Source organism: Amblyomma americanum, chromosome 2, assembly GCF_052857255.1.
Source record: "Amblyomma americanum isolate KBUSLIRL-KWMA chromosome 2, ASM5285725v1, whole genome shotgun sequence".
NCBI lineage: Eukaryota > Metazoa > Arthropoda > Arachnida > Ixodida > Ixodidae > Amblyomma > Amblyomma americanum.
Window position 1 is genome coordinate 1489091 of NC_135498.1, and position 14400 is coordinate 1503490.

At 47.3% G+C, this 14400-nt stretch overlaps 1 protein-coding gene across 6 annotated transcripts in view; it reads left to right on the forward strand.

The window, feature by feature from the left end:
- The window catches only part of sog (chordin short gastrulation), a 362751-nt gene that overhangs the window by 133674 nt on the left and 214677 nt on the right, over nt 1-14400 (forward strand). For all 6 annotated transcript variants that reach the window (XM_077652791.1, XM_077652790.1, XM_077652794.1 and 3 more), the window contains one exon: nt 9654-9757. In XM_077652791.1, the coding sequence (XP_077508917.1) occupies nt 9654-9757 (104 nt within the window). The remainder of the gene's footprint in view (nt 1-9653; nt 9758-14400) is intronic.

Here is a 14400-nt window from a genome sequence, read left to right on the forward strand (position 1 = left end):
CGCTGCTGCGGCCGAGTCTGGGTTTGTGCGCCGCGGTGAAAGAGCGCTCACCAGACTATCACGAATACGTTTACCGCGGCCCGAGGAGATGCGCCCGGTTCGGGCACACAGTAAGGAAGGCGCTGCCGGACAGACTCTGCAAAATAAGGCTTGACTTTGCTGATGTAGCGATTATTGCGGCAACGCCGGAATAGGAGTCAGTCTACTAGAAAATATAAATAAAAGTACGTGTCTTGCGTTCAGTGGTTGGTGAGACTGTAATGGCCATACTTTCTCATAACTTCCCGGGTGCTGCTTAATATCAGTGAAGTAATTGTCTCCTTCCTTTTGTTCCTTCACAATAGTCGTGCGAATTCACCTGAGTAAACCGCGTGTGACATTCGGGGCACACCGTAGCGAAGACCTCCAGGCTAATTTGAACCACCTTTGTTTATCATTATTATTTTTGCTGTAGACACAATATACAATACGTAGACAAAGTCACAATATACGGGCGTTATCTGATTTGTTCAATATAAGGGCACCGTTGCCTGAAATCGAACCTGCTATCTCGTGTACTGCAGCAGAACGCTGTAGCCACTGAATTAGGGGAGTGTATCCTCCCGCATTTTGGGACGAGTGTCTGCGCTGAAACAAACGAGCGATGTACGGACAGGGAGAGCGAGCAGTGGCATGCCTAGCTGAATGAGTCTATGGTGCGGTCTGTAAGACACGTCAGTGAATTAATACTAACCTCAAAGCGAAAGGTTGGACTACGAACGAAATGGGTGCAATGAAGGAACAAGCTCGCTACAAGCTGAAGCCAAGTCAGAAGCATACAAGAACCGGTGCTTCGGCAGAGCTGCTTGGCTCTTCGATCGTATAGACGCACGCTTGGCGGAGGGCGCAGTTGAGTGCGTGGGGAGGGGGGGGGGGGGAGGAAATCCTAGGGTACAAATACAAGTCGTTAATCCCGCCGTCTCGATGAATGAGCGTTTGTTTCGGCGGTCCGCAGCCTAATCCGTTTCGACCGGCGCGCTCTCTCCGTGCTTTTTGTGGCATGGCGTTCTCCCAACTGCGCCGCTTCATGCCTCGTTTCCGGAGAGAAAGAAACGGAGAAGGGAGGAGCGGCGCATAATGCCGTTGTCGAATTTAGCGGGTTCTTCTCGCCTGGATTAGGTCCCCTGGCTGCCTCCCCTATGTGTTTCTTTTTCCTGGCCCTGGTGTTGACGCTGGGAAAAAAAAAAGTAGAAACAGTGAAGAGAAAGTAGCTTCATCGCGGTTACTTCTGCAACTTGCTTTTTCGTTTTGCCTTTTTCATCGCGTCGTCGTAACGACAACACGAAATTGCTTGTGTGCAGTGAAAACAAAATTACTCGCCGTTTTCTCGCCAGCCGTAGCCGGCTGTTGAGGTTGTTGCATCTCGTCCGCTCTGGATTTTGGCTTCACGAGTGGCGCCATCAATTTTGAAGATGAAAGAGACATCTGCTGCGGCCAAGTGAACAAGCCTGGTGTGGCTAGCGTAGGTTTTAAAGCCCGTTGCTTTTCTGTGTTAGCCATCGGAGAGCACGAAAGCAGCTTAAGGTTTATGCCATTGTGCGTCCTGCACTTTCTTACGCCTCTCGTTTCATTCAAATGCAGACCGTGCCTGGAAAAAGGTTGTCGCTGCTTGGCTTCATTCTGCTGTTGCATCAGGCACAGTGTCCCGTTCGTACTCTCTTACTGTTCAATCCCTTCGGTCCTGCCGTTCTTACATCGGAAGTATCAGCAGTGCAGCTTCAGCGCGCAAAACAAAATGCAGTTAGCATTCGCAACTCTGAATTTAATTTCACTTTTATTAAAGGGAGGTCAGCGCAGCGAGGTATGCAAAGGATCGGAGCAACGTTAAGAGACGGCAAGAAAGCGGAATAGGTGAGATAACAAGTGCGAGTGAGTGAAATTCTAGTCAAAACCGAGAAGAAGAAATGGACGCACGCAGAGCATGTAGTGCAAAGGTTATGGCTTGTGGGGGTTTAACGTCCCAAAGCGACTCAAACTATGCTGGACGCCGTGGTGAAGGGCTCCGGAAATTTCGACCACCTGGGGTTCTTTAACGTACACTGACATCGCACAGCACACGGGCCTCTAGAATTTCGCCTCCATTGAAGTTCGACCGCCGCGGCCGGGATCGAACTCGCGTGTTTCGTAATGCAAAGCGGATTTTACAGGGGCACCATGCAGATTACAAGAGAAGGGAAACGAGCGATGATACTAGGACGTTTTCGTGGTTTAAGATGGCACAAAGTTACGGGAGACTGGGGAAAAACGCAACACAAATTTGCAACTCGCCGCTAATATTCTTTTATTAATAGGTATTATAAAATAAATGCCACCGAGTTATTCCCTGCCGTCCTGGCGTCACGTTCAGCAAATACGAAAAGTCCAGCTGAATATACCCTCGTGAAATTAATGTGTCCCATAACTTTAAAGTTAGGGGGCGCTAGGGAACTAAACGTTGCATTTTGCCCCGCTCTCCCCAGATTGGAAATGTACGGGAGATGGCTTTGTGCTGCAGCGGACGTATCGTTCTCGTTTTGATGATCAATGTTTTCAATGCACCGATGTTGCTGGACCGTAGTCTTCATGGTTTGTGCAAAGAGTGCCGCAAGCGGTGCTCGCTGTCCAGGGTCGCCATAATACTGACCGCAGACTGGCGCGTGGGCCTCAGGTTTGGCTGCTTGCGCGCTGCAGCCAGGCGGCGCGGGTGGTGTTGCTGCCTGACTTAGCTTTGCGTGCGAGCAGCTTTGTTGGGCTCCGCTTCCTCACATCGTCCCGCTCCGCCAGGGAAACGATCCTCGTTGGCGCGAAGCTCCTCTTGCCGCCCGACGAGGAGGAGGAGGAGCATGTGCAAAGGCCCCCTCATTGCTTGAGGCGGTGCGTTTGTTGCGTCTGTGTCCTCCCGCTGTTTGCCGAGCTCGTTAGCCTTGTTTGCTGCAGCGGAGGGGGTAAGGAGGGAAACGTGAGCGTGCGTTTCACCCTCGCTTTCTCCGTCGCTGGCCCATTAAAGGATGCGGGAAGAAAAGAAGGAATAGAAGAGAGAAAACATAAATGGCTCTACTTATACGTGGCTGCCCTGGTCGTCGCTAGGCCTATAGCATTTCACATCGAAGCCGCACCGGACGCCGCTTCGTAAGTCATGCCTACTCTTAGCATCGCTTTACTCATGTAAACAGCGTCATCTCACAACAAAAAAATTTGCTCGATTTCCGCGACGCGCTCGGTAGCGCAGCTATGGACGGCGGGGCAGCGTCAGCTGCGAGGCGGTTGTGGCAAGAAATTTGCTCGTATCACAGTTGTGACTTCTACCAGCAAACCGGTATGGTTTGACGATCCCCAAAAATGATCTATTTTGCACATTTCTGTATGCCAGAATTTATTATTAGGTCAAGAGCAACTTTTATAGCTCATTTTTTACGACGCCGACGGACGGGATCCCGGCTGGCCGGGCATCCTGCAGGCACCGTGTATTTCACGCTCGCACTAGAAAAAGACAAAGCAGCCACCCTATCAGAAAGGCTGCCTGCTATATTCGAGCAACGGCAGCAGCCGAGCTTTGGGCAACGACGCCGCCTGCGGGCGCGCCGATTGATGAACTGCAAGGTTCCCTGGGTGCCCTGGTCGTCGCTATAGGCCTAGCTGGTTTCGCGTCGATGCCGCGGCTGGGGGAGCTTCGGAAGTGGTCAGCGCTGTAAAAGGTACTACTCTCGATCGTCACCCATCTGACTGTCAACCTGTACCATAATAAATTAAAAACATGCTCGATTTCCGCGACCGCCTTCAGCAGCGGAGCTAGCAGACGCCAGGCGAGCCGCGGCCAGCCAGCAAAGCGGATATATGGGATGAAATCTGCTTGTATCACAGTTATCGCTACTTGCAGCAACACGGAATTGGCCAGCGATCCTCAAAAATGATTTCTCACAATCTACCCCAGCGCTTGTTATGAACGTGAACACACAGTACTAGCGCATTTTTCCGACGTCGGCGGCCGGCATCCAAAACGGCAGGCCGGCCCCGAGAAACGCGCCCCTAGACGTCACCACGACGCTGGCGCTCTGAGCATTCTGCCCATTGTCGCGTGCGACCCGTCGTTGACATCGGTTGGAGCTGCTATCGGTCGTTGCTGTGCGGTTGGCAACGGCGCGTTGTGCACCCAACAACGTGCCGAGAGCGCGCGGCACAACCTCTCCCTGCCCCGACCGTGAGCCTCCCGAACCCGCGGTCGTGGACTCGACTCCTCATCTCCGTCGCAAGGGGTGGGTTGGCTCGCAGCCCCCTGCGAAAATCATACCCAATCGTTCTTCACGCCTGGAGAAAGCATTTCCTGCAGGGAGGAACAGGGGGCGCTTCAATACTCGTGCAGCCGCACCGCGCAGTGCGCCACGACAGCTGAGTCGTTCGTATCAAACAGAGAGTCGTCCAGATGGGCTGACCTTGCTCAACTCGATTCCCTGAATCAAGCCCCCGCTGTCGGGTTCATGAATCAACACCCAGATTGGTTCATGTAAGCGAGGCAGTGCCTATGGACTCTCGGGTACGGAGAAGCAGAACCGAAACCGGTGCCAGGTCAGTGACCGATCTGTGGCCACATTCTGTAGCTTAACGGAGTATAATTATGTGTGCAAATCATTGACAAGCTTTTTTTGGCTTTCTAACTTTAGCATAAATCTATTATTTTGGGGCAAACGATTGTCAAAGATAAGTCTGCGTTTCTAAAAGTCTTTAGATGACGCAGTCGAGTAATGCGTATGCCGGCCGACGGCGTCGCATGGTTCTTTTATGAACGCAAAAAGGCTACGATTTCAAACGGGCTTTACTAAATGCAGACTCAATATTACGCCGTACTATTTCGGAGTCGGTATGTCCAATGTTTATGGAAGCAATAAAAATTGCAACCAGGCAGCTTCATTTCCTTTCACAACCCCTTTAATGGCGTATTTTCGAGCTTTTTTAAAGCGTTGAAAAGACATATTTGCTTGGAACTGGCTCATTCCCACTACCTTCTAATGCATCCTGTAGTCATCAATTCTGGTCACATAGCTAAAATTTGTTGGAGGAACTTAGATATCTCTCAACTGCGGGAAGGCGAAAGCCGTTTGCGACTCATTGCACTGATTTGAATTTGCCGCGCTTGAATTCATTTCACGACAGAGGAGAAGAGCATCTGGCGCGAGCGTGGCAGAGATATCACGTGACATCACAAGGTCACGTGCTCCTAAGGTCACGTGACCTAAATAGTAACGCACGCAGGCGAGCTTGAGCCATCAAAGGCTATCACCTTAAAATAATTGACATCCTTAGGCGCCCTGCACTGCTGGTGTTGATTGAAGTCCTGAGAAATTCCTGATCAATAAAAACGTATTAATCCCTTACAGCCACTGAAAAAAATTAGCACTCATTGGACGACGGCGAACTACCGCTGATAGCAAGAGAGGTAAGCTTGTTCCTGTGTATAAATCTGGTAATAAACACTCTCCTTTTAAGTACCGCTCCATGTCTATTGCCATGCAGCATCCCTTGTTATACGTTGGACACTTGCTGTTTTATCATACTTTCACTTTCCTTGTATATGCTACTTTGTCCATAGAGTTTCGAGACTGAGTTTCGAGCCCGCACCGCCATTGGCACAACGGGCTTGCACATCGAAACAGTGAAACCACCTTCCGGCAGCCTCGGCCTATATACCTGATTTTGTAGTCTGTCGTCAGTTTCTGATGAGACTGATTTTATGTAACGCAACGAGTTATTCTGTTGTTTTTGCTTCGTCATGTTCATTTAGTGTTTTCATTGTACAGTTTCTGCGTTACATTTGCAGTTTATTTCATATTTCAGGTGCATTACTCCTTCTGCGTTTGGAATATTGTACTATCTCGAACGCGTTACATTTATTTTCATTTTCCAGCACTTTACTGTTAACTGTGTAGTTTTGCCACTTTTTATCTGCTTTTGTTGATTATTTCTCCACACCCCTCTGTATTCCGCGGATCTTGAGTGTTCCGTGAAAATAAACAAATAACTACCAGTAATCGACATTATTATTGGGAGAGAGGGTGCTCGCAGTTGAGGCGCACACTTAAGAATTGTGGTTAGCAGACTGCCGCCAGAAACTGGGATGGAAAAGCTGCGCCCCTGTTTCTGGTTTGCGAAGCATTCCCCGTCCATGGATTAATTGCAGAGCGAGTGACGTCGGCTCAATGGGCGCTCCGTCCGCTAAAAGAATCCGCGATTTCGTTCGTCCTATGGCTGGGCCTTCGGGAGCACACGGCGTCTTCCTCTGACGTAGATTCCACACACTCTAACACGCTTGCATGGCGGTCGCTACGTTCGCATTCGGCGCCCGTCGCTGCTTGCGGACGCGTGGCATCCACAACTGGTGCGTGGCATCCACTGACTGGTCCGCGGAAGCCATGCTGAACGCCACCGTGAACCAGTCTGACTGGTCCGCGGAAGCCATAGTGAACGCATCCGTGAACCTGCCTCGCTTGTCCGCAGAGACCAGACTGAACTCCACCGTGAACCTGTCTGAATGGTCCGCGCAAGCCATACTGAACGCCTCCGTGAACCTTCAAAAAGTCAGAGTCAAAGAGTTTATTCAGGCAACGTGTGGTACAGTTGCCTAGGGCGCAGACCAAACGGCAAATGGATGCCTGACAAAGATTCTGCTCTCTTCTTGCTCCCAGTAGAGAGCACAAGACATTCAGCACAAGACATTGAAACGAATTATTTCATATTGGACATTTTTGTGCAACAGTTGGGCAAATACTGTGAGAAAAACAGAATAAATACAAAAAGAGTGGCCATACCTGCAATGACAACAGATACATAGTGATGCTATTTTTGAAAGCTTTCAATGATTGACTTTCCTGAATAATACTTACAGCAGGATGGTGATCATTTAAAAAACTGGAAATTCTGTAGCTAAGTTTCTGGGTGCCGTAGTTTAATTGTACGTATTTTTTCCTTATTATAACATATGTGCCGGGTGTTGTAGGTTGTGTGTTTTCGTTAGATACCTGCCTCACTTGTCCCCAGAGGCCAGACTGAGTTCCACCGTGAACCTGTCTGACTGGTACGCAGAAGCCATACTGAACGCCTCCGTGAACCGGTCTGACTGGTCCGCGGAAGCCATACTGAACGCCTCCGTGAACCTACCTCACTTGTCCGCAGAGGCTAGACTTAACTCCACCGTGAACCGGTCTGACTGGTCCGCGGAAGCCATACTGAACGCCTCCGTGAACCTGTCTGACTGGTCCGCGTAGGCCATACTGAACGCCTCCGTGAACCTGCCTCACTTGTCCGCAGAGGCCAGACTGAAATCTACCGTGAACCTGTCTGAATGGTCCGCGGAAGCCATAGTGAACGCCTCCGTGAACCTGCCTCACTTGTCCGCAGAGGCCAGACTGAACTCCACCATGAACCTGTCTTACTGCTCCTCGGAAGCCATACTGAACGCCTCTGTGAACCTGCCTCACTTGTACGCAGAGGCCAGACTGTACTCCACCGTGAACCTGTCTGACAGGTCCGTGGAAGAACCCCTCCGTGAACCTGCCTCACTTGTCCGCAGAGGCCTAGACTGAACTCCACCCTGAACCTGTCTGACTGGTCCGCGTAAGCCATACTGAACGCCTCCGTGAACCTGCCTCACTCGTCTGCAGAGGCCAGACTAAACTACACCGTGAAACTGTCTGACTGGTCCGCGGCAGCCATACTGAACGCCACCGTGAACCTGCCTCACTTGTCCGCAAAGACCAGACTGAACTCCACCGCGAACCTGTTTGATTGGTCCGCGTAAGCCGTACTGAACGCCTCCGTGAATCTGGCTCACTTGTCTGCAGAGGCCAGACTGAACTCCACCGTGAACCTGTTTGACTGGTCCGCGTAAGCCATACTGAACGCCTCCGTGAACCTACCTCACTTGCCCGCAGAGGCCACACTGAACTCCACCTGAACCTGTCTGACTGGTCCGCGTAAGCCATACTGAACGCCTCTGTGAACCTGCCTCACTTGTCCGCAGAGGCCAGACTGAACTCCACCGTGAACGTGTCTGACTGGTCCGCGGAAGCCATACTGAACGCCACCGTGAACCTGTCTCACTTCAGCCAAAGCCACACTGAGCGCCACCGTGAACCTGTCTGACTGGACTGGTCCGCGTAAGCCACCGTGAACCTGCCTCAGTTGTCCGCAAAGGCCAGACTGACGTCACCGTGAACCTGCCTTACTGGTACGCGGAAGCCGTACTGAACGATGCCGCGAACCTGTATACACATCTCCCTAAATGGCACTCAGGGGGAAACACGCTGTTCAGCGGCGGCAGTTGGGGCTGATACATATACCCGTTTGCGTTTAGCGGTAGGCGGTGGCTGCGACGCTCCATCACCGGCTGCAGAGGTGATCGAGAGAGCGATTGCGTAATCTCGGGTGATCGTATGCCACACCCGAGGAGGACGAAGGTTGAGACGCGTTCAAAGGGTGCAGTGCGCCCATGTTCACAGCCTACCGAAAGCCATCGCGGCGGAGCTGCCTATAACGGTGTTTAATCTGAAAGCATTACTTGGCTAAGTTTGCAGTTACGTGTCCGCAGAGAGTGGACGCAAAACATGTCCGCAGCCCTTGCATCATTCAAGGAAGAGTTAGGAGAAGAAGAATGACCCATGTGATTGAGGATGACAAAATGTCGCTGTGCGTCGAATTTCGTTGCTGGGGATTTATTAGTTATTTAATTAGAAAAAAGTTGATTAAATGTTGAAATAGTTTCGTACGTCGATATAGTGGACGTCAAAAGTCGTGGACGTCGATATTGTGGGAAGATACGCAACCAAGCCGGATGAAGGTTCGAAATAGATGAAAAGTGCTTATTTAACATTAATTAAATAATAAAAAGCTAATTAGGGCAAAATGCCGAAACAATACCAAACGGCGTCAACGTTGTCACATCGCGTGACTCAGTGTCGCATGTGTCTTGACGTGGTTGCCGTGATGACTGTCGCCGTGACGTCATGGCGCATCTAGCAACAGCGTGACGTCATGAGAGAGATTGCGGTGGCGCAATGGCAGAGCGGTGGCGCGTTGGGGTGGTGGTCGCGCGATGGAAAAAGAGACTCCGAATGAAGCAAGAGAGGCGACTAACGGGGAAGTGGCGTCAGTGTTTCGCATTCCCTCAATGCGGTTGCCGCAGTGGTCTCTAACGTTTTTTGCTGTAAAAAGATAAAGAACAGTACTTGACCGCCAAGGAGAGCAAAATGTCAAACGGTTATAGCTCTGAGGAATGTCGATTTTAGAAAATGCGTCCGTGACGTGCATGCAGCCCGTATTCTGATTCTTACCATGGTAAGAGTGCCATAGTTTTCTCTATCCGGTCAATTTAATTGCAAGATAATTTCTTCGGTAAGCGAAAAAAATCCTGCTCAGATAAAAAAGAAAGGCGAGAGGAGACAATTTGTGATTAGTGTGTACCTAATATATCACTCTCCACGTGTATCGGTGGTACGCGAATACTTGTCGACATTCCGCGAGCCATTATGAATGGGACTCCTTAATAGCTGCCGACTGCTGTGGCTTGCATAGCGTTGCCCGCTTTCAGTGCGCAGAATTAGCAGTCCTGCGTCATTGAGTATCCTTTCCGTGTTCTTTTCTCGCAGACTGCCAGTTCGGCAACCTGACGTACGAGCTGGAGGAGCGGTGGCGTCCCGACCTCGGCCCTCCGTTCGGCGTGCTCTACTGCGTTCGCTGCGAGTGCACCCCTGTGAGTATGCAGCTTTTTCTGTCCGCACGGTTCGCCCACGTGGCCTGCCTTCGGAAGTGCTACAAGGCGAGAATATTTATTTCCATCGGCGATGGGGGAGGTGAGGCAAAAGGGTGCGGCAGCAGCTTGACAAGTCCCCTACAAAGCAGCAGCAGTACACGCCGCACAGCCCGACACACATTAGAGCCCGACACACATTAGTTCGAAAAAACAGAATGTACAACTTGTAAAATACAGCATTATACACAGAGGAACAGAGGAAAAATAGAACGTAATAAAAAGAAAATAGATTATACAGCTTGTACAAAACAAAATTTTACACACAAGAACGAATTCATTATAAGTAAAGGTACACACACTGAACACATTTCTATACTTTCGAAAGAGAAAAACTAAATGCCAGTCTCTGAGGGGAAAGTAAATTGGTTATGGAATATTTGACAAAGAAGCACTCAAAGCTGTATGCGCACTACAATAAACAAAATGCGAAGAAAAAGGAGCACACAAGGGTAATACAGCCAACAAAGGCAACATTGGTAGGTAGTGCAGATTTAGCAAACCGTTCAGAAGGGTATGTATTCCTGAAAAATTAATTAGGCACATTTTTTTACTATCCGTTAAAATACTTAGAGCACAAAAAGCTAGCGAAAAACAGTACACTGGAGGAACAAAATTTTCATTTCATATGGTTAACACTAAGGATATTAATGTTTCCATTTAATTATATCAGGAATTCGATACTTTAACGTTTCGAGTCAGTAATTAGTCCGGAGAGAATGCTGTTTCGAAAACTCGGGATAGCGTGTGGCGTAACGTGATGGATATTCCATGCTTAATGCGGCTAACCTTGTTAAAATATTGCATTTAACTTTTTTTTCTCTGATTAGCCCAAGGGAAAGATGATAATTGTGTATGTTTTCAATACGTAAAATTGTAAGGTTTTGCATTACTGAGTTGACGTACCAATTTTCAGCAAGGTTTCAGACGGGATTTTCTACAAGTACACATTTAGTTGAAGCTGTGCATGACTTTGCTCAGTCGATTAATCAGGGAAAGCAAACAGACGCAATTTTCATGGATTTCCGCAAAGCATTTGATAATGTGTCATATAAGGAACTAATTCATAAATTAGGTTATTATATTAAAAACGCCCGGATACTTCAACGGGTTACAGCTTACCTCTCAAACAGGTGTCAGTTCGTCACTCTAAACAATATTTCTTCTAGCAGTGTCCGGGTTATGTCTGGCGTCCCCCAGGGATCCGTTTTGGGACCACTCTTATTTCGATTGCTTATTAATGACATTGTGGCAGATCTTTCAGTCCGCCTGAAGCTGTGTGCGGATGACTGTATTTTGTATGAAGTGGTGTCTTCAGATGACGACCGGGTGCGTCGAAATAATGACGTAGCGAAGGAGGTTGCATGGTGCAACAAACAGCAGATGCGCATTAATTTTGAAAAAAAAAACCGTCTTTATGAAAATTACACACAAGAAAATACCTCTTCATTTTGTGTACGGTACTAACAACATATCATTATTAGAGGCGGCAGAGTATAAATATTTAGGCCTAATGATTACTAACAACCTTTCGGGGTCAAAACACACAGATGCTGTCGTAGCAAATTCAATGCGGAAACTCTTTTTCTTGAGGCGCTCACTAAAGTCATCCCCACCCAGTGTTTGTCTGTTGGCGTACAATTCCCTCATTCGTCCGTTACTAGAATATGCTGTAATCATTTGGGACCCTTTCACGGTAACAAACAATCAGAAATTAGAGCGAATGCAGCATAAAGTAGTTAGATTTGTTTTTAACTCATATGGCCGTGCATACTTGAGTGAGCTCGTGAGGCGAAGTGGGTTAACCCCAGTCGTTGAGCGCAATCTTGTTTGTCGATTAAAGTTTCTCTTCCAACTTATAAAGGTTATTATAAGGTTAATACTTCTAATTATTTTGCTTACTCCTTAGTTATAACACGAGACAAAGGCATGCACTAACAATAACCCCTTTGAACGCGGGAAATGACTGCTTTAAATATTCTTTTTTTTTCGAGGACAATTACCGAATGGAATAAACTTAATAGCGAGACTGTTAATCATAATTCTTTACTAATGTTTGAAAAGTGCCAGCAAATGTTATGAATCTGAGTGTGTTCATATGCTTGTATTTTGTTTGTTTTTCCCACCCTGCTATGATCTGTACTAGATCGTAGTATCTATAAATAAATAAATAAAATTAATAAATAAACAATACAGTCGTATTGAGAGTGTGTCATAAATCTAATAATCGTTTGTCGTAATATGTTCAGTTTGTTGATATTAGTTAGGGTAGTTGTACCCCAGACCAGACTACAGTATTGTAAATGAGAGACAGAATTATACAAGAGTAACTAGATGTTCTTGGGGAGGAAATTCATATGTCTGCACAAAATACCATTGATTGAAGCGAGTTTGTTTGAGATATAATGAATGTGTCTGTCTCATGGCATGTTTTTCGTGAAGACCACTCTTAACCTTTTAAATTCGCAAAGAATTTCTATCTCTATATTATTTAAATTCAGAGTTAAGTTGGATGGAATTTATCGTGTCTTAGCAAGAAAAATAATAGCTTTAGTTTTCGAAATACTAATTATTAAGCCGTTCTCCTGTGCCCAAGAAGCTACCTCATTGAGTACCGAGTTGGCTATCAAACAATTAAATGCAGTCGTCGGAAGAAAACAGTATGCTGGTATCATCGGCGTAAATCACGAACTTCGCTCGATCATCAAGACTGGCGATATTGTTTATGTATAAATTAAAAAAAGGGGGACCGAGGGCACTCCTTTGAGGAACTCCAGAATGTGTCTCTATTAAATGTTAGGGGTGGCCATTGACCTCAACAAACTGAGAATGGTGTGAGAGATAGGATTTGATTAATTCCAATGAATTCCACGGAATCTATAATGTTCTAAATTTTTCCAGGAGCACGCTTCTGTTTAGGTAATCAAAGGTTTTTGTGAAATCAATGAACACACCCAACACAAATTTGCGCGCTTCTATATTATGTAATATATATATATATATATATATATATATATATATATATATATATATATATATATATATATATATATATATATATATATATATATATATATATATATATATATATATATATATATATATATAACATAACATTCGGAATTTCGGGAACGCGTACTGAGCGCTCGATAGTGCATCTAACAACGATAGAAGGCGAACCAAAAGAAGTTTTTCTAATCCTTTAGAAAATGCTGGCAGAATTTATATGGGACGGTAAATGTTGAGGTTACTGTGATCTCCTAGAATTATGAACGCACTTCCTCAACTGAAATAGGCTTAAGAAATAAACCATTTGGCATGAGAATCTGTCTGGAAGCTCTGTGCGCCTAGATAGCTGAGGGGTTGGAAGGCTGGCGAAATGATCACTAAATGCGTCGGCTAGGGAAGCCCCATTAAGGATTTGTCCACTTATTAAGTTCTTCCACCGGGCTAGTTCCGTGTGAGCGGCACAGAACTTCATTGAGTTTCCTCCATGTAGATTTACTATTATTACTACCTGCGCTGAAAGTTTTTTCAAGATAGTGTGCTTTAGCTTTCTTAATGTCTTTATTTAGCTTGTTTCGATACTATTTGAATTCTCTCAGTAAGGTGATATGTTTAGTCTGAATGAACCTATGAATAATATCGTTCTCAATTTTTATCCTTGCCAATAGATGGACAGCAATCCATGGCTTTCTTATATTTCTTGATAAGTTAGTAGTCACAAAAGGAAAGTAGGATATTTAAGGGTTCATAAACTTTACAATGAAACAATCATACGCATACGCATACGCATACGGTAACACGTCCCCGACTTACCGAAGGGGAACGCTGTCGCGTGCAGGTTCGAACAAGAGAAGAGAACAAAGAGATCAAACAAAACGAAACGAAGCCGTATTTATAGTTTAAAGGAAAAGGGGCCAATAAGAAAGGGAAACGCCAAGAAAAACACACTCTCAACACGCGTACAACACTACAGAATAAAGGAAGGAGTTCACCAGATGTGGAGCGTGCCAGGTGAAGCGGGGATGCCTTGCAGACAGGGCGTACGCGGGTGGCTGTGGTGCGACGCGCCGCTGGCGATGTGTCGAAGGAAGCAGCGGAAGAGAGCCAGGTGGTGGTAGGAGCGATGAGGAACACAGGGAGACGCCGGTGGTCTTCAGTCAACAGCCCGAAGAACTTGGCAGCAGCAGGAAAAACGTAGCTAGGTCCCGTCGGCGGCTTCACGAAACGCCGGAGGCTTAAAGCACGCTATCCAAGAGTGCCTTTCGGCAACACGGACCCTCAGTCCATCGGCTGCTGCCTCCACGCTTGCAAGGAACGCAGGAGGCTTGCGTCGGTGATCCAAGGGAGGTCACGGCAGCACGGACCGAACGTCTGACGGCTGCGCCCTCCACGCTTGAATGACCCGATATCCGCTGCTCTGTCTTCCTTTACACCTCAGTTTTCTGACACGTCAGCTGTCCGCTCCTCGTGCTCGCCACGGTCGCCGAACGCTCGCGTTAACTGTCGCAGGAACTTGCATCATGCCCTGTTTTCGACAATAAACGCAGTAAAGCTGTTTTGGCTTAGAGCGACAGTCGGAA